The sequence below is a fragment of the Chenopodium album genome, chromosome 13, assembly GCF_948465745.1.
Source record: "Chenopodium album chromosome 13, dcCheAlbu1.1, whole genome shotgun sequence".
NCBI classification, from domain to species: Eukaryota; Viridiplantae; Streptophyta; class Magnoliopsida; order Caryophyllales; family Amaranthaceae; genus Chenopodium; species Chenopodium album.
In genome coordinates this window covers 51,263,435-51,283,869 of record NC_137846.1, presented here as the reverse complement: position 1 = coordinate 51,283,869, position 20,435 = coordinate 51,263,435, and the positions used below count along the sequence as shown (strand labels likewise).

Sequence of the window (20,435 nt, the reverse complement as noted above, 5' to 3'; positions counted from 1 at the left end):
AAAGGACGAAAAGGGAGCTGGACGACGTTACCAAGAAGGTAGACGCTTTGGAGAGCCAAGTGTCAAACCTGCAAAAGAAGGCTGAGGAGGAAGCTAGTCAGTTGAGGGGGCAGTTGAAGGAACAAGCCAAGAGTTTAGAGGATAAGGTCGGGGTCATTGCTGCTAAGGAGGAGGCTCTGACGAAGGTGAATGAGGATCTGACGACTGTCCAGAAGGAGCTGGAGGATGCCTTGGACGACTACGCAGAGCTGGAGATAAAGCTGAAGGCGAAGCTCATGAAGCAGTTTCTGGATGGGAAGGCTTCAGAGTGGCGTCCCCAGGAGGTGATCGACCGTTTTCTGGCTAACGGTGGTGATCTCAAAGAGCTAGAGGAGGATACGTCAGTGGCGTCGACTGCTGACTCTGGCCCCGGGCCTTCCATCGTCGTTCCTCCACCAGCTGTTGTGGACGAGGCTCAGCTTCCTATCGTTGGGGGTCAACCTGGTACTGACGTGGGTCAGCTTCTGGAAGGTGCAGAGGAGTTGCAGGTCGAAGGTGTCGACGACAATGCTTCAATCGACGACATCGTCAAGGAGGTCGTCAACGATCTTCCCGTCGACGGAGCTGATGCTTGAGGGCCATCGTCTGTGATGGTTTTATTTTTCTGTGCTGTATGAACTTTTATTTCTTATGTTTTGCAAACAATGTTACTTTGTCGTTGTGTTTTGTTCCAATTGAGGGCAAGTGGCTTTTGAACTTTCTTGTATGCAGGATACTCAGTGCATCTTGCTTTTGTGTGCTAAGTATTTCTTTGTTTTCTGTGACTTTGTTTTTCGTTCATCCTGTGCTCTGTAAGATAAGAGATTTTGACTAACAGTTTTTCAAAATATAAGTATGTAAAAAGACGTTTAAAATATTGACATGTCAGGAATTTATAAGAAACTTTGGAAAAATTCAGCTTTTATTAATCATATTTTACAACTGCTGTCATGCCTTGTCGATATCGTTGTGTGACTTAGGCCTTTCGTTGCGATGTTTGTCAATGCCCCTTGCGTCCCAGCGTCGACGCTGAACACTGAAGTCTAGTTCGGTTGTTCAGGTATCGGGTGTTTGGCGTCGGACGCTATGGTCGGATTTGCCCCGGGTTTTCGTTGTTTTACGGTTGTCGGCAGTTTAATCGTCGTTGAACGGTTATTGTTGCTTTGCTTTTGCTTTACTTCGTCGTCGTTCTGCAAAACCAACATGGTTAGAGTACCGTTGGCCGTTGGCGTGGCCAACGGCCCTCCGATGCTTAAGTCAGTACACTTAATCATAGAAAGTTCGAATGAACAAAATGAATTTGAGAATCTGTTAGCGCGTTACCTCTTTGTCGACGAAATATTTTGACGATCATTAAAAGTAATACTTCCTGAGATGGGTTGCATTCCAACTCCTTGGGATGGGGTTACCTTGTTGGTCCGTCAGTCGATAAGCACCGTTGCCGACGACTTGTGTGATCTCATATGGCCCTTCCCATGGAGGGGCTAACTTACCGTCTGTTGGGTTCTTTGTGTTCTGGAACGCCTTTCTGAGTACCCATTCACCTAGCTGGAACGTCTTGGCTTTGACATTCTTGTTGAAGCTTCTGGCGACGATCTGTTGTTGTGCTGCCATTCTGATTAGGGTTGTTTCTCTTAGTTCTTCGGTTGCGTCCAGGCTGTCTTCCATCTCTTCCTGGTTTCTTTCTTCCGTCATGAGGCCGAACCTTGACGTTGGGAATTCGGCTTCTACTGGGAGGACGGCTTCGCATCCATAGACGAGGGAAAAGGGTGTTTGCCCCGTTACCTCTCTCGGCGTCGTTCGGTTGGCCCACAGGACTGCTGGGAGTTCGTCGGCCCACTTGACTTTAGCTGCTTTTAGTCTTTTCTTTATGGCTTCCATGATGACTTTGTTGCTAGACTCAGCTTGTCCGTTGGCTTGTAGGTACCTAGGTGTGGATGTTCTCAACTCTATGCGGAACTTCTGCAAAAAAGAACGAGTTTTGTTGCTAATAAATTGCGACCCGTTATCGCAGACGATTACTGACGGGATCCCAAACCTGCAGATAATGTTAGTCCATATAAACGCAATAACTTCCTTGTCTGTAACCTGTTTCAAAGCAACTGCTTCGATCCATTTAGAAAAATAATCAGTTAGTGCTAGCATGTAGACTCTATGTCCTGGTGCCGCAGGGAGCTTCCCGACGATGTCCATTCCCCATCTCATGAAAGGCCATGGCGTCAACGTTTGATGCAGTGGTTCTGAAGGCTTGTGAATGGTGTTGGCGAACCGTTGACAGCTGTCGCACTTGGTTACGTATTGCATTGCGTCTTTGTGGAGCGTCGGCCAGAAGTATCCTTGTCTTTTTGCAATTTTGGCTAGTCTCCTTCCCCTGACATGGCTACTGCATATTCCGTCGTGCAAATGGCTGAGGATGGGCCGTTGTTCATGTTTTTGGATACATCTTTGGGATAGTCCTGACGCGGATTTGTGGAATAGAACTCCGTCGTCCATGTGGTATCTAAAGGCTTTGTATTTAAGCTTTCGGGATTCTGTTTTGTCATTGGGAAGGATATCTTTGGTTAAGTAGTCTATGATAGGTTTGGTCCAATCGTCGTCTTGGGCGATTGCGTCGACGGGTAAAATTTCTTTAGTTGCGACGGAGGGTTTTTGCAGGTGGACTAAGGGGATGTTCGTGAAGGTAGTCTTTTTGAGGGCGGAGGCTAGGTTTGCAAGTGCGTCTGCTTGTGCGTTTTGGTCTCTTGGGACTTGTGAGATGGTGAATGGATCGAAGTGTTTGGCTTTTTCTTTGGCTATTTCGAGGTATGCTGTCATTTTGGAATCTTTTGCTGCGAAGTCACCTGTCATCTGGCTGACGATCAGAAGGGAATCACTGTATACGTCTAGGGCTGTTGCCCCTAGGTCCTTAGCGACAATCATTCCTGCAATCAAAGCTTCGTATTCTGCTTCATTGTTAGTTGCTTTAAAATCACAAGATATAGACCTTACTATCATGTCCCCTTGTGGCGACTTTAGCACCAATCCCAGGCCAGCTCCTCGTTGGTTGGACGAACCGTCGACAAACAGGATCCATTTGCTATTTCTTTGTACATTGTTGATTTCCTCTACCTCCTTGTCGGCGATGGCCTGTAAGTCGGGGATGAAGTCAGCCACAAAATCTGCTAGGGCCTGCGATTTTATCGCCTTTCTGGGTTGGTACTCGATGTCCATTGTGCTCAGGTTAATGCTCCATTTGCCTAGTCGACCTGTTAAATCTGGTTTTCTCAAAACAGACTTAAGTGGGTAGTTAGTCATCACCACTACGTGGTGGGTTTCAAAATAATGCCTGAGTTTTTTAACGGCAGTAATTAGAGCAAGAGCCAATTTCTCTAGGGATGTGTATCTTACCTCGGCTGGGAGCAGTGTCTTACTTACGTAATAAACTGGGAGCTGCCCAGCCTCGTCGTCTTCCCTCGTTAGAACTGCGCTGACGGCTACAGCACTGACGACAATGTAAAGCTGCAAGGTTTCGTTAGTTTTTGGTTTCGACAGGAGAGGTGGCGTCATTAAGTATTTCTTTAATTCTTGTAACGCTTTTTCATGATCGTCAGTCCATTCAAAACCCTTATTTTTCCTTAAAACATTATAGAAAAGATGGCATTTGTCTGACGATCGTGAAATAAAACGATTTAATGCTGCCACTCGTCCTGTCAGTTTTTGGGTTTCTTTAACATTTCGGGGGGATTGAATATTTATTAAGGCCCTGACCTGGCCGGGGCTAGCTTCAATTCCCCTTTGTGTTACTACATAGCCCAAAAATTTACCAGCAGATACTCCAAACGAACATTTAGTGGGGTTTAGTTTCATACCGTACTTACGCAATACCGCAAAGGTTTGACGAAGATGCCCGACGTGGTCTTCTGACTTCTTTGACTTCACCAGCATGTCGTCGATGTATACCTCCATCGTGTCCCCTAGTTGGTCCTTGAACATTCTGTTGACTAGCCTCTGGTACGTCGAACCTGCATTTTTTAGTCCAAAAGGCATAACTTTATAACAATATATACCTTTATCAGTCATGAAGGCCGTCTTCTCTTGATCGTCTGGATGCATTAGGATTTGATTGTATCCGGAGTAGGCGTCCATGAAGGTTAGGAGTTCGTGACCAGCCGTGGCGTCGACCATGGCGTCGATATGCGGGAGCGGGAACGGATCTTTGGGGCACGCCTTGTTCAGGTCGGTGAAGTCGATGCATACTCTCCACTTGCCATTCTTTTTGCTGACGACTACCACATTCGCGAGCCAGTCTGGGTATTTGACCTCCCTAATTTTCCCGGTGTCGATCAGCTGCTGCACTTCGTCGTTGATGATTTTATTTCGTTCGGGAGCGAACTTCCGACGCTTCTGCTTGACAGGCTTGTGATTTGGATCGACGTTCAACTTGTGCGAGATGATGCTTGGGTCTATTCCAGTCATATCTTCATGAGACCAGGCGAAACAGTCTTTATTCTCTCGGAGAAAGGCTAGGAGGGTTTGCTTTAGTTCAGGTGCTAGGTTGGCTCCGACACGGACGGTTTGGTTTGGCTTTTTAGGGTCTAATGGTACTTCGTCAATTTTGAGGTCACTTGGATTGTCTGGTGTCGGACCATGCTGTAATTGCTAGGCAGTTCTCATGGTAGGTTTTAGGGTTGTTTTGTAGCAGTGTTTGGCTTCACGGGGTTCTCCTTTTATTTCTTGGACTCCCCATGGGGTTGGGAATTTGATTGACTGGTGGTAAGTTGAGGGGATGGCTTTTAGTCGATGGATCCATGGTCTGCCCATTATGGCATTGTAGGTTGAGGGACAGTCGACGATGTTGAACTTTGTTTGAGGGTTTAGGCCTCCTGCATAGGTGGGTAAGGTTATGTCTCCGAGAGTCGACATGCTTTCGCCACTAAAGCCGACCAAAGTCGTTGACCTTCTGGTGATGTCGCTATCTTTCAACCCCATGACTTCCATAGTGCTCCGGAACAGGACATTTGCGGAGCTGCCTCCGTCGACCAACATCCTTCGAAGCAGACAATTCCCGATGATCAGCGAAATTACCAAAGAATCTTCATGCTCTCGGTTGATGTTGTTGATGTCGTCGTCGTCGAACGTGATTGCCATTGCTTCCAATTCTTTTTCCTGGGGATCTCTGATTTCTTCCGGGACATCTGCATTATCTATGGTAGACTTTGCGATCCTTTTGGCTGCAGAATAGGTTAGTCCACAAATATCTGAACCACCAGTAATAACGTTAACTGTTACCTTGGTTTCGGGTGGTTTTGGAGGGCCATCCGTCACATTTCCTGGCTTGGGGCGACCTGCATCGGCGCTCTTTTTTCTTCCCAGCAAATGCTTGAGGTTACCTCTCTTCAGCTGGAAGGCGACCTCTCTACGCAGGGCGTAGCAATCCTCCGTCTTATGGCCATGATCGCTGTGGAATTCGCACCACTTGCTCATATCCTTTTCCGATTCGGGTTTGTTGCTCTTCATCGGCCAGCGCACTTTGTTGCCTAAGGGCTCCAGCTCTTTGACTACCGCTACTATGTTGACGTCGAATCCATACTCCGATATTTCGGGGTATTGAGGGGCGTCGAGGACCTGTTCTACCTGCACAGCATTAACAGAGCGTGATCTACCTGATGCCTCGTAGGGCTGGCGTCGCCATGATCCTCTTGGGTTGCTTGGAGCTTTGCGGTCGGACGGGCTTCTGGCATTCGGATAGGAGTTGCGGTTGGCGATATCTTCGTCGAAGCGCATCTGGGCCACGGTTCTTGTCCTGACTTCTTCAAAAGTTGAGCAGGGGTACTTGACCATATCTTTGTACAGATCTGAATCGGTATGCAATCCCCGGAGGAAGGCTTCGATGGCAGTCCTGTTGTCGACGTTCTTGATCGACACCTTCTCTTTATTGAATCTGGACCAATAGGTTCTGACGCTCTCTCTGGGCCCTTGGACGATCCGGTACAGGTCACTGGTTTGCTTGTCGAACTGCCTGCTGCTTTCAAAATGGGAATAAAACTTGTTAACTAACATAGAAAAACTGGTTATACTACCTGGTTCGAGTTTGCCGAGCCATTTGAGGGCGGGACCGGTCAGCGTCGCGCCGAATGATTTGCACATGCATGCTTCCCAGCAATCGAACGGGATCGAGGCCTGCCACATCCGCTGCTTGTAATACTCCACATGCTGCTCCGGGCATGTCGTCCCATCATAAAGTGACGTAAACGTCGGAAGCGACACTCTTCTTGGAATCCGGGCCATGGCCAACTCGTCACAGAATGGCGTTGCGGCGAACCCGTCGGGGGCTTCTCTTTGGACTGGGATCGGGACACCTGGCATCCTCTTCATCATTGACAGCACCCTGGAGTTCTGCTTTTCCAGCGCGACCAACCTCTGGAGCAGGATCTCTGTTTGATTCGGCGGCTGATTGTCTTGCTCATTCCCTGGCGTCTGAAGGCTTCCTTGCCCGACGTTCCTGACTGGGGAACTCCGGTCTCTCTCTCCGTCGCTGGACTCGGTATCGGTATCATGTGGAGATTCAAGGATATCCAACGGCGGCATTCTAGGGATCATATCCAACCGCCTCGGCTGGCGGCGACGAGTGTTGTTGGCTGACTCCAACTGCCGACGGAGCTTAGCTGCGTCGGACTCCGACGCCTCTTTTTCCCTGCTGAGACGCTCATTAGACTCTCTGGCTGCTTCAAGGTCCGCCTGGGCTCTCTCATAGGCCTCCCTAAGTTGCTCTGGGGTCATTTCGCTGGCTGACATCTTGAGGTTGAAATAGGGTTTTTCTGGATCTTATCTAGTTGTAGCCCCACGGTGGGCGCCAAATTGTTTATGCTAATTTTCGTTAGGTGGGATTGAATATCAAAATCTAGGCTACGAATCAACTAAATAAAATCGAAAGCAAGTAATAACGAAAGCAATAAGACGACACAAGGAATTGTTGACGCGGAAAACCCAATGAAGGTAAAAACCGCGGGTAGAATGAGGATCTACCAAACTTTCACTATGGCAAAAATGTATAACTTGCATACAATAGGTGTGTTTACCTTAAGAGTTACTAGATTGCAATGTATCGATATTCGTAGGTGTCCCCCCCTTTATATACAAACGTTCCAATTCTTAATTGCAGCCGTTGCTTTGGAGATAGAATTCCAATCCTTGATTCCCGGAATTCAGTTAATGAAATATACTCTCTGCTTTGATCTTCAACGGACTGGAGAAGGACGAATGAGACCAAGTCTTCTAGCTTATCTTCTTGCGGAAAAATAGGATTGCTGGTAAGCAGCTTCGTCCTTCGTCCTTGACGAAGAGTCGTCGTCGCCTGACCTCGCTCTGACTGTCGTTGACTTACATATATGAATTTCTACCCATAACAATTTGCCCCTAATTGCTAAATGTGAATTGCCACATACACGTTTGGCAATTAAAAAATAAACAAACAACAAAAAGCATAAAAGAAACAAGGAAAATCAAAGAATACAAACAAACGTGGGTTTACTTGGGGGCGTTTCCGTCATTTCGTGTGGAAGCACATTCTCCTATGAGCAGTTACTCCCTTCTCCACTTTCTCACTCTAACCGTCGCTTCTCTGCCTTAATTACTGCAGCATGCTTCCTCCTTCCCCAAATTTCTACACCATTTCTTCTTCTTTTCTTTGCTTTTTCTTTCTCTTTGGCACAGAATTCTTCCGGTGGTAGCGTGCGGCGGCGATTCAGAGCTTTCAGGTGTCTTCGTTTGCCAGGTAATTTCTTCAACTTACTTTCTTTGTTTGTTAATTTCTTGGGCGAAATGTCGAGCAAAATCCCCAAAACTAGAACTAGGTTTTCCCTTCGTATTGTTGAAAAAAGAGAGACGGTTCCTCCGCAGACCAAATCGATGGCCCAATCAAGGTCACCCATGGCGTCGGATATGAGAAACGATTTTATCAAGATGGCGGGTTTTCCCGACACAACCTTTGCACACATTCCGGGCCTTGGTCAGACAGTGAATGACTGCCCGAAAGGTTTCGTGGTGTTCTATAGGTATCCATTTGAACAGACGGGGATCACATATCCTTTCCCGCCTTTAGTGAGGTCATTTTTGGAGGTTTTAGGTATCAGTCCGGGTCAATTGATGCCTTCGGGTTGGAGAATTATTTCTCTGATCGCAGAAAAGACCAAAGATTGGGAGGAACCTTTTACATTGTCGGACATAGCTATAGGATATGGGATGAAAATGGGGGAAGATGGGTTCGTCAGTTTGACCAAGAAAGGAAGTAGGTTAGTTTTGAACACGGACTTGAATGATAGGGGATGGAAGAAGTGGTTTCTTTTTGTAAAGAAAGTATCTCTAGGTGTCGAAGGCTCATGGTTGACGGAAGGTTGGCTGTTGAAGGGTAAGTGTTTATTTTTCAATCGTCGTTTGTTAAGTTTGAATTAGCTAAATGGGTTGATCTTGGCTTTATTTTTACAGAATTAGATCTTGGGCTTTCGGAATCGTTGGAGACATCATCGGCGAACGTGAAGAAGTTCCTCTCCCTTAGTCCTTCAGTCAGGACCTTCGCGAAGAAGAAGAAGACGACGTCTGCGCAGCCGTCGCAGGAACAAGGGACGCCGAAGAATAATTCTCAACGAGTCGAAGACTCAGAAGAGACGATGTTAACTCGTAAGTTCTACATTGTCCTTTGGCTTTTGCTTTGTATTTTTTGCATCTTGACTCGTGTGTTCATTTGCGGTGTTTCGTGATTTTGGCAGAATCTGCTGCCCCAGGCGCTCGTCGAGGACGAAGCTTGTCTCAACAAGAGGCCGACCTGCGCATGAGGAGGAAGCGGGGTCTTCCTCCCCCAGATCAGCAACCAATGTCCGCGCCTGAGAAGGTGGAGACGGTGTCGACTCCAGTCTCTCAGAGGACTGTCGACGACCAGGGGACTATAACTTTGTCGCCGTCTCCTCCTCCTAAGCACCAAAAGACTGACGACGAGCCTCCGGTGCCAGACATCATGGCGCGCTTCCCTGCCAACTTTCTGGAGATACGGAAGGGCGATCAGCACTCTCTGTTTCCTGCCTTGAATCAACTGCTCTTCCCTAAGTCTAGGGAGATTTTGGCTGGGACTTCTGCATTGGATCTAGCTTCTGAAGCAGCGTCGGCTCATCTCTATGTAAGTTCATTGTGGTTTTGTTTTGTTTGGTTTGTTAAATCGAAGAATTTCCAGTTGGTGACTTGGGATGTGTTTGGACAGTGTTTGCAAAATTCGCTGGTGTTAAGGGACAGGGTGATTGGTTTGGCTAAGGAGATGAAGAGGTTAGACAGTGCTGCCAAAAATGCTGAGGATCAGCGAAGGACTGCTGTCAATGCTTTTCAAAGGACGAAAAGGGAGCTGGACGACGTTACCAAGAAGGTAGACGCTTTGGAGAGCCAAGTGTCAAACCTGCAAAAGAAGGCTGAGGAGGAAGCTAGTCAGTTGAGGGGGCAGTTGAAGGAACAAGCCAAGAGTTTAGAGGATAAGGTCGGGGTCATTGCTGCTAAGGAGGAGGCTCTGACGAAGGTGAATGAGGATCTGACGACTGTCCAGAAGGAGCTGGAGGATGCCTTGGACGACTACGCAGAGCTGGAGATAAAGCTGAAGGCGAAGCTCATGAAGCAGTTTCTGGATGGGAAGGCTTCAGAGTGGCGTCCCCAGGAGGTGATCGACCGTTTTCTGGCTAACGGTGGTGATCTCAAAGAGCTAGAGGAGGATACGTCAGTGGCGTCGACTGCTGACTCTGGCCCCGGGCCTTCCATCGTCGTTCCTCCACCAGCTGTTGTGGACGAGGCTCAGCTTCCTATCGTTGGGGGTCAACCTGGTACTGACGTGGGTCAGCTTCTGGAAGGTGCAGAGGAGTTGCAGGTCGAAGGTGTCGACGACAATGCTTCAATCGACGACATCGTCAAGGAGGTCGTCAACGATCTTCCCGTCGACGGAGCTGATGCTTGAGGGCCATCGTCTGTGATGGTTTTATTTTTCTGTGCTGTATGAACTTTTATTTCTTATGTTTTGCAAACAATGTTACTTTGTCGTTGTGTTTTGTTCCAATTGAGGGCAAGTGGCTTTTGAACTTTCTTGTATGCAGGATACTCAGTGCATCTTGCTTTTGTGTGCTAAGTATTTCTTTGTTTTCTGTGACTTTGTTTTTCGTTCATCCTGTGCTCTGTAAGATAAGAGATTTTGACTAACAGTTTTTCAAAATATAAGTATGTAAAAAGACGTTTAAAATATTGACATGTCAGGAATTTATAAGAAACTTTGGAAAAATTCAGCTTTTATTAATCATATTTTACAACTGCTGTCATGCCTTGTCGATATCGTTGTGTGACTTAGGCCTTTCGTTGCGATGTTTGTCAATGCCCCTTGCGTCCCAGCGTCGACGCTGAACACTGAAGTCTAGTTCGGTTGTTCAGGTATCGGGTGTTTGGCGTCGGACGCTATGGTCGGATTTGCCCCGGGTTTTCGTTGTTTTACGGTTGTCGGCAGTTTAATCGTCGTTGAACGGTTATTGTTGCTTTGCTTTTGCTTTACTTCGTCGTCGTTCTGCAAAACCAACATGGTTAGAGTACCGTTGGCCGTTGGCGTGGCCAACGGCCCTCCGATGCTTAAGTCAGTACACTTAATCATAGAAAGTTCGAATGAACAAAATGAATTTGAGAATCTGTTAGCGCGTTACCTCTTTGTCGACGAAATATTTTGACGATCATTAAAAGTAATACTTCCTGAGATGGGTTGCATTCCAACTCCTTGGGATGGGGTTACCTTGTTGGTCCGTCAGTCGATAAGCACCGTTGCCGACGACTTGTGTGATCTCATATGGCCCTTCCCATGGAGGGGCTAACTTACCGTCTGTTGGGTTCTTTGTGTTCTGGAACGCCTTTCTGAGTACCCATTCACCTAGCTGGAACGTCTTGGCTTTGACATTCTTGTTGAAGCTTCTGGCGACGATCTGTTGTTGTGCTGCCATTCTGATTAGGGTTGTTTCTCTTAGTTCTTCGGTTGCGTCCAGGCTGTCTTCCATCTCTTCCTGGTTTCTTTCTTCCGTCATGAGGCCGAACCTTGACGTTGGGAATTCGGCTTCTACTGGGAGGACGGCTTCGCATCCATAGACGAGGGAAAAGGGTGTTTGCCCCGTTACCTCTCTCGGCGTCGTTCGGTTGGCCCACAGGACTGCTGGGAGTTCGTCGGCCCACTTGACTTTAGCTGCTTTTAGTCTTTTCTTTATGGCTTCCATGATGACTTTGTTGCTAGACTCAGCTTGTCCGTTGGCTTGTAGGTACCTAGGTGTGGATGTTCTCAACTCTATGCGGAACTTCTGCAAAAAAGAACGAGTTTTGTTGCTAATAAATTGCGACCCGTTATCGCAGACGATTACTGACGGGATCCCAAACCTGCAGATAATGTTAGTCCATATAAACGCAATAACTTCCTTGTCTGTAACCTGTTTCAAAGCAACTGCTTCGATCCATTTAGAAAAATAATCAGTTAGTGCTAGCATGTAGACTCTATGTCCTGGTGCCGCAGGGAGCTTCCCGACGATGTCCATTCCCCATCTCATGAAAGGCCATGGCGTCAACGTTTGATGCAGTGGTTCTGAAGGCTTGTGAATGGTGTTGGCGAACCGTTGACAGCTGTCGCACTTGGTTACGTATTGCATTGCGTCTTTGTGGAGCGTCGGCCAGAAGTATCCTTGTCTTTTTGCAATTTTGGCTAGTCTCCTTCCCCTGACATGGCTACTGCATATTCCGTCGTGCAAATGGCTGAGGATGGGCCGTTGTTCATGTTTTTGGATACATCTTTGGGATAGTCCTGACGCGGATTTGTGGAATAGAACTCCGTCGTCCATGTGGTATCTAAAGGCTTTGTATTTAAGCTTTCGGGATTCTGTTTTGTCATTGGGAAGGATATCTTTGGTTAAGTAGTCTATGATAGGTTTGGTCCAATCGTCGTCTTGGGCGATTGCGTCGACGGGTAAAATTTCTTTAGTTGCGACGGAGGGTTTTTGCAGGTGGACTAAGGGGATGTTCGTGAAGGTAGTCTTTTTGAGGGCGGAGGCTAGGTTTGCAAGTGCGTCTGCTTGTGCGTTTTGGTCTCTTGGGACTTGTGAGATGGTGAATGGATCGAAGTGTTTGGCTTTTTCTTTGGCTATTTCGAGGTATGCTGTCATTTTGGAATCTTTTGCTGCGAAGTCACCTGTCATCTGGCTGACGATCAGAAGGGAATCACTGTATACGTCTAGGGCTGTTGCCCCTAGGTCCTTAGCGACAATCATTCCTGCAATCAAAGCTTCGTATTCTGCTTCATTGTTAGTTGCTTTAAAATCACAAGATATAGACCTTACTATCATGTCCCCTTGTGGCGACTTTAGCACCAATCCCAGGCCAGCTCCTCGTTGGTTGGACGAACCGTCGACAAACAGGATCCATTTGCTATTTCTTTGTACATTGTTGATTTCCTCTACCTCCTTGTCGGCGATGGCCTGTAAGTCGGGGATGAAGTCAGCCACAAAATCTGCTAGGGCCTGCGATTTTATCGCCTTTCTGGGTTGGTACTCGATGTCCATTGTGCTCAGGTTAATGCTCCATTTGCCTAGTCGACCTGTTAAATCTGGTTTTCTCAAAACAGACTTAAGTGGGTAGTTAGTCATCACCACTACGTGGTGGGTTTCAAAATAATGCCTGAGTTTTTTAACGGCAGTAATTAGAGCAAGAGCCAATTTCTCTAGGGATGTGTATCTTACCTCGGCTGGGAGCAGTGTCTTACTTACGTAATAAACTGGGAGCTGCCCAGCCTCGTCGTCTTCCCTCGTTAGAACTGCGCTGACGGCTACAGCACTGACGACAATGTAAAGCTGCAAGGTTTCGTTAGTTTTTGGTTTCGACAGGAGAGGTGGCGTCATTAAGTATTTCTTTAATTCTTGTAACGCTTTTTCATGATCGTCAGTCCATTCAAAACCCTTATTTTTCCTTAAAACATTATAGAAAAGATGGCATTTGTCTGACGATCGTGAAATAAAACGATTTAATGCTGCCACTCGTCCTGTCAGTTTTTGGGTTTCTTTAACATTTCGGGGGGATTGAATATTTATTAAGGCCCTGACCTGGCCGGGGCTAGCTTCAATTCCCCTTTGTGTTACTACATAGCCCAAAAATTTACCAGCAGATACTCCAAACGAACATTTAGTGGGGTTTAGTTTCATACCGTACTTACGCAATACCGCAAAGGTTTGACGAAGATGCCCGACGTGGTCTTCTGACTTCTTTGACTTCACCAGCATGTCGTCGATGTATACCTCCATCGTGTCCCCTAGTTGGTCCTTGAACATTCTGTTGACTAGCCTCTGGTACGTCGAACCTGCATTTTTTAGTCCAAAAGGCATAACTTTATAACAATATATACCTTTATCAGTCATGAAGGCCGTCTTCTCTTGATCGTCTGGATGCATTAGGATTTGATTGTATCCGGAGTAGGCGTCCATGAAGGTTAGGAGTTCGTGACCAGCCGTGGCGTCGACCATGGCGTCGATATGCGGGAGCGGGAACGGATCTTTGGGGCACGCCTTGTTCAGGTCGGTGAAGTCGATGCATACTCTCCACTTGCCATTCTTTTTGCTGACGACTACCACATTCGCGAGCCAGTCTGGGTATTTGACCTCCCTAATTTTCCCGGTGTCGATCAGCTGCTGCACTTCGTCGTTGATGATTTTATTTCGTTCGGGAGCGAACTTCCGACGCTTCTGCTTGACAGGCTTGTGATTTGGATCGACGTTCAACTTGTGCGAGATGATGCTTGGGTCTATTCCAGTCATATCTTCATGAGACCAGGCGAAACAGTCTTTATTCTCTCGGAGAAAGGCTAGGAGGGTTTGCTTTAGTTCAGGTGCTAGGTTGGCTCCGACACGGACGGTTTGGTTTGGCTTTTTAGGGTCTAATGGTACTTCGTCAATTTTGAGGTCACTTGGATTGTCTGGTGTCGGACCATGCTGTAATTGCTAGGCAGTTCTCATGGTAGGTTTTAGGGTTGTTTTGTAGCAGTGTTTGGCTTCACGGGGTTCTCCTTTTATTTCTTGGACTCCCCATGGGGTTGGGAATTTGATTGACTGGTGGTAAGTTGAGGGGATGGCTTTTAGTCGATGGATCCATGGTCTGCCCATTATGGCATTGTAGGTTGAGGGACAGTCGACGATGTTGAACTTTGTTTGAGGGTTTAGGCCTCCTGCATAGGTGGGTAAGGTTATGTCTCCGAGAGTCGACATGCTTTCGCCACTAAAGCCGACCAAAGTCGTTGACCTTCTGGTGATGTCGCTATCTTTCAACCCCATGACTTCCATAGTGCTCCGGAACAGGACATTTGCGGAGCTGCCTCCGTCGACCAACATCCTTCGAAGCAGACAATTCCCGATGATCAGCGAAATTACCAAAGAATCTTCATGCTCTCGGTTGATGTTGTTGATGTCGTCGTCGTCGAACGTGATTGCCATTGCTTCCAATTCTTTTTCCTGGGGATCTCTGATTTCTTCCGGGACATCTGCATTATCTATGGTAGACTTTGCGATCCTTTTGGCTGCAGAATAGGTTAGTCCACAAATATCTGAACCACCAGTAATAACGTTAACTGTTACCTTGGTTTCGGGTGGTTTTGGAGGGCCATCCGTCACATTTCCTGGCTTGGGGCGACCTGCATCGGCGCTCTTTTTTCTTCCCAGCAAATGCTTGAGGTTACCTCTCTTCAGCTGGAAGGCGACCTCTCTACGCAGGGCGTAGCAATCCTCCGTCTTATGGCCATGATCGCTGTGGAATTCGCACCACTTGCTCATATCCTTTTCCGATTCGGGTTTGTTGCTCTTCATCGGCCAGCGCACTTTGTTGCCTAAGGGCTCCAGCTCTTTGACTACCGCTACTATGTTGACGTCGAATCCATACTCCGATATTTCGGGGTATTGAGGGGCGTCGAGGACCTGTTCTACCTGCACAGCATTAACAGAGCGTGATCTACCTGATGCCTCGTAGGGCTGGCGTCGCCATGATCCTCTTGGGTTGCTTGGAGCTTTGCGGTCGGACGGGCTTCTGGCATTCGGATAGGAGTTGCGGTTGGCGATATCTTCGTCGAAGCGCATCTGGGCCACGGTTCTTGTCCTGACTTCTTCAAAAGTTGAGCAGGGGTACTTGACCATATCTTTGTACAGATCTGAATCGGTATGCAATCCCCGGAGGAAGGCTTCGATGGCAGTCCTGTTGTCGACGTTCTTGATCGACACCTTCTCTTTATTGAATCTGGACCAATAGGTTCTGACGCTCTCTCTGGGCCCTTGGACGATCCGGTACAGGTCACTGGTTTGCTTGTCGAACTGCCTGCTGCTTTCAAAATGGGAATAAAACTTGTTAACTAACATAGAAAAACTGGTTATACTACCTGGTTCGAGTTTGCCGAGCCATTTGAGGGCGGGACCGGTCAGCGTCGCGCCGAATGATTTGCACATGCATGCTTCCCAGCAATCGAACGGGATCGAGGCCTGCCACATCCGCTGCTTGTAATACTCCACATGCTGCTCCGGGCATGTCGTCCCATCATAAAGTGACGTAAACGTCGGAAGCGACACTCTTCTTGGAATCCGGGCCATGGCCAACTCGTCACAGAATGGCGTTGCGGCGAACCCGTCGGGGGCTTCTCTTTGGACTGGGATCGGGACACCTGGCATCCTCTTCATCATTGACAGCACCCTGGAGTTCTGCTTTTCCAGCGCGACCAACCTCTGGAGCAGGATCTCTGTTTGATTCGGCGGCTGATTGTCTTGCTCATTCCCTGGCGTCTGAAGGCTTCCTTGCCCGACGTTCCTGACTGGGGAACTCCGGTCTCTCTCTCCGTCGCTGGACTCGGTATCGGTATCATGTGGAGATTCAAGGATATCCAACGGCGGCATTCTAGGGATCATATCCAACCGCCTCGGCTGGCGGCGACGAGTGTTGTTGGCTGACTCCAACTGCCGACGGAGCTTAGCTGCGTCGGACTCCGACGCCTCTTTTTCCCTGCTGAGACGCTCATTAGACTCTCTGGCTGCTTCAAGGTCCGCCTGGGCTCTCTCATAGGCCTCCCTAAGTTGCTCTGGGGTCATTTCGCTGGCTGACATCTTGAGGTTGAAATAGGGTTTTTCTGGATCTTATCTAGTTGTAGCCCCACGGTGGGCGCCAAATTGTTTATGCTAATTTTCGTTAGGTGGGATTGAATATCAAAATCTAGGCTACGAATCAACTAAATAAAATCGAAAGCAAGTAATAACGAAAGCAATAAGACGACACAAGGAATTGTTGACGTGGAAAACCCAATGAAGGTAAAAACCGCGGGTAGAATGAGGATCTACCAAACTTTCACTATGGCAAAAATGTATAACTTGCATACAATAGGTGTGTTTAGCTTAAGAGTTACTAGATTGCAATGTATCGATATTCGTAGGTGTCCCCCCCTTTATATACAAACGTTCCAATTCTTAATTGCAGCCGTTGCTTTGGAGATAGAATTCCAATCCTTGATTCCCGGAATTCAGTTAATGAAATATACTCTCTGCTTTGATCTTCAACGGACTGGAGAAGGACGAATGAGACCAAGTCTTCTAGCTTATCTTCTTGCGGAAAAATAGGATTGCTGGTAAGCAGCTTCGTCCTTCGTCCTTGACGAAGAGTCGTCGTCGCCTGACCTCGCTCTGACTGTCGTTGACTTACATATATGAATTTCTACCCATAACAAGGATTAACATAGAGACTAGAACAAACCTGAAATAAAAATTGGAAGTAGTAATAAGAATGTGATGAACGAAAAAGTTGTTTAATTTCTTAATGTCATAGATCGATCCTACTCGATCAATGTACTATTGTACTACTAACCTTGTTTGTGAGAATAAGGTACTCAAGATTAGGTGTGTACGAAAGGAACTTTGCCAAAAATTCACAATTAATATCACCAGCAACATTCAATTCTAATTTCATCAACCTTTTGAAGGTTTCTAGTTTTCCTTTCAAGTGAAAGCTCAAGTTCAACCACTACAATAGCGTAAGCATAGCATCAACATTATAACATCAAACATGTGTGAGTATTGATTAACACAAATCTCTATATACGAAAAATATTGATTAGTAAAGTGTTTGACAGTCTAATGGTGAATGTTCGTACCTGGATAGTATGGCCGGAAAGTGATAGCACCTTGGCAAATTTGAGCCTTTTTAAGAGCATGTATAAATTCATAATATCAGGTATTGATGATTTTTTTTTTGTTATAAGTTGGTTGCCAATCCAAATGCGCCTCAACCATTTTACATATACCAGTACTAATAACTGAATAAAGGCCTGTCTGATAATCTCTTACCCAAAGGTACTCAAGTCTTGGAGCATTAATCGCAACTCTGTGAAGAAGTTTGTAAGATCCTCCTTTAGTGACATCTCCATTATCAACAAATTCAAATCCACATCTCTTTAATGTGGGGATCTGAATAAGTAGATCCAAATCCTGCGATACATGCTTCTTCACAGCACGACTTTTCATAAGTAACTCCTCAAGAGAAGGGCATCTAGGTAAGAAATCCTCCAAATGCTGAGTTATAAAAGATTTCGAGATGTTAAGGTGAAGGGTCTTAAGACTAGGAAGCCAGATTGTAAATGGAGTTTCAAGGTAATCAGTTTTCAACTTCAATACTACTAATGATGTCGATATGAAAAGCCTCTCAGGAAATGATGCTACTTGATTTTCACGAAAACAGACCTCAAGGTGCCTCACATCTCGCTCAGCTAACGATCTATTAAGGATGGTTGAGGAGGCAGATGACGATATAGATAGACATAATCTTTCTATACAAGGATAATCATAGCGATTCACCATCTTATTTATATAATTTACTAAACTCTTCTCCATTTGTTGTTTCTCTTGCTCAAATTTATGCTTAATTCGTCGAAAGTAACCATCATCTATATCTAGATTTCCAACCTCAACCCAAATATTCTTCCATTTAGTTGACAAAACTCCAGTTCTCACAACCTCATCACTCGACGGAAGAAGGGACAGAATTGAAGGAATGTAATTCCGTGAGTATTGTATTATCATCATAGCCAATATATACAAATTACAGCCTTAACATAAGGCACTAATTAAGCTAACAATAAGGAAAGAGCTAACTAATTACAATATACTAGGCTATAAACAAGGTAATCAAATTATCTACATTGACCAAAGATATATTTGAATAATATATCTTAACACACCCCCATAGTCTAAGCGGGAGGAGGACGAACACTTAGACTATCCTTTAAGTCTTCAAATAGCACACGAGGGAGCCCCTTAGTGAAAATATCTGCAATTTGGTGCCTAGAAGGAACATGAAGAACACGAACCTCACCTCGTGCTACCTTTTCTCGAACAAACAAAATATCCATCTCTATGTGTTTTGTTCGTTGATGTTGCACCGGATTGCCAGAAAGATAAATAGCACTCACATTGTCACAATACACCAATGTAGCCTTTTTAATCGGACAATGCAACTCCAAAAGTAAGTTTCTAAGCCAACACGACTCAGAAACTACATTAGCAACGCCCCTGTACTCTGCCTCAGCACTAGACTTGGATAGAGTAGGTTGTCGTTTCGAGGACCAAGAGATCAAATTATCACCCAAATACACACAATAACCGGATGTAGAGCGTCTAGTATCCGGACACCCGGCCCAATCAGCATCTGTATACGAAACAAGAGATGAAATAGATGACGGATACAGATGCAAACCATGGTCAACAGTGCCCTGTATGCACCGAATAACCCGTTTGAGAGCCGCCATGTGACTCTCTTTCGGATCATGCATATGTAAGCAAACCTGTTGGACAGCATATGAGATATCCGGTCTAGTAAAAGTGAGGTATTGCAAGGCACCTGCAAGACTACGATACAATGTAGGATCAGGACAAGGTGAACCTATGGAACTGTCCTTCGGTTTTACCTCAACGGGTGTAGTCGAAGGTTTGCAAGAAGCCATCCCTGCGCGGTCAATAATTTCCTCCGCATATTTGCGTTGTGACAAAAATAAACCACCCTTATGTCTTGTCACTGCTATGCCAAGAAAATAATTAAGATGACCCAAGTCCTTCATAGCAAATTCCGAGCTAAGAAGGGACATAATAGAACGCCTTAGAGCATCAGAAGAAGCAGTAAGAATAATGTCATCAACATACAAAAGCAAATAAGCCACATTTTTCCCATGACGATAAATAAAAAGTGAATTGTCACTTTTACTATTAGTGAAACCAATAGAAGCAACAAAATCTGCAAATCTCTTATACAACGCCCGGGGTGCCTGTTTAAGACCATATAAAGAGCCACGCAATAAACACACATAATCAGGGTGAGTTTTATCACGGTACCCAAGTGGTTGATGCATATATACCGTCTCCTGAAGCTCACCATGCAGAAAAGCGTTCTTAACATCAAGTTGATGGATCGACCAAGCTTTAGACAAAGCAAGGCTAAGAACAGTCCGGATAGTAGCCGGCTTCACAACCGGACTAAAAGTCTCCCCACAATCGATGCCAACCTGTTGTGTTTTGCCATCACCTACAAGACGGGCTTTATGCCTCTCAAAAGAACCGTCAGATTTGACCTTGTGAGTAAAAATCCACATAGAACGAATAACATTAACATCAGGTGGACGGGGCACCAACTCCCACGTCTTATTTTTAATAAGAGCATTATATTCATCATCCATAGCCATTTTCCAATCCGGGTCACGTAAAGCAGAAATGGGGTTACGAGGAAGAGGAGATTTCGTAACAGAAGAAACCATGGCATTGAAATTTTTGTATTTCGGGTTTGGCGTAATAATACCATTTTTGCTTCGAGTGACCATAGAAGGAGGTGGAGTGGGCTGTGGAACCTGTGGGCTAGGGCGAGGAAATGAAGCACGTTGGGCTGCTGGTTGGGTAGCTCGCAAGTGGGCCGTGGCTGATTAAACAGGCCCACGGTCCACGAGTGAACTATTATGCCCACCAGCAGCATCGGTGCTAGGAATATAAGGGGAAAGAGTTGGGCTAGTGAGGGATGTTGGGCTGCGGGTAGGGGAAGTCTGCAGCGGCCCAATAGAGGAAGAAGGGGTAAGCACTGGGCCATGATCAGCATTCGGCCCAGGCTGATTGTGGACCAGAGGGGGGGATACGGGCTGGTCAAGTGTGCTTATGTGGTGGATCACATATGAGTTAAGACCCTCATCCAAAAAATCATAAGTATGTGAACTTGGTGTGTGTATTTTAGCAAAGGGAAAAACCGTTTCATTAAATATAACATGCCGACTAATGATTATCTTATTCAAAGACAAATCATAACATTTGTAACCCCTATGATTCGGTGGATATCCCAAAAAAACACAAGGTGTAGAT

At 46.2% G+C, this 20,435-nt stretch overlaps 3 protein-coding genes across 3 annotated transcripts; all 3 read right to left on the bottom strand.

Moving 5' to 3' along the window:
• Positions 1–4,656: 4,656 nt before the first annotated feature.
• LOC145575688 (uncharacterized) lies at positions 4,657–6,777 on the bottom strand. The gene has a single exon (XM_081633510.1). It carries the CDS (start codon positions 6,775–6,777, stop codon positions 4,657–4,659), a length of 2,121 nt encoding a protein of 706 aa, XP_081489636.1.
• Positions 6,778–14,024: 7,247 nt separating this feature from the next.
• LOC145575687 (uncharacterized) lies at positions 14,025–16,145 on the bottom strand. The gene has a single exon (XM_081633508.1). It carries the CDS (start codon positions 16,143–16,145, stop codon positions 14,025–14,027), a length of 2,121 nt encoding a protein of 706 aa, XP_081489634.1.
• A 616-nt stretch (positions 16,146–16,761) lies between these two features.
• LOC145575686 (F-box/FBD/LRR-repeat protein At4g26340-like) lies at positions 16,762–18,122 on the bottom strand. The gene is made up of 3 exons (XM_081633507.1): positions 17,391–18,122; positions 16,912–17,067; positions 16,762–16,800 (listed from the first exon to the last, which is right to left on the bottom strand). The coding sequence occupies exons 1-3, from the start codon at positions 18,120–18,122 to the stop codon at positions 16,762–16,764; spliced, it is 927 nt and encodes a 308-aa protein (XP_081489633.1).
• Between the last annotated feature and the right edge of the window lie 2,313 nt (positions 18,123–20,435).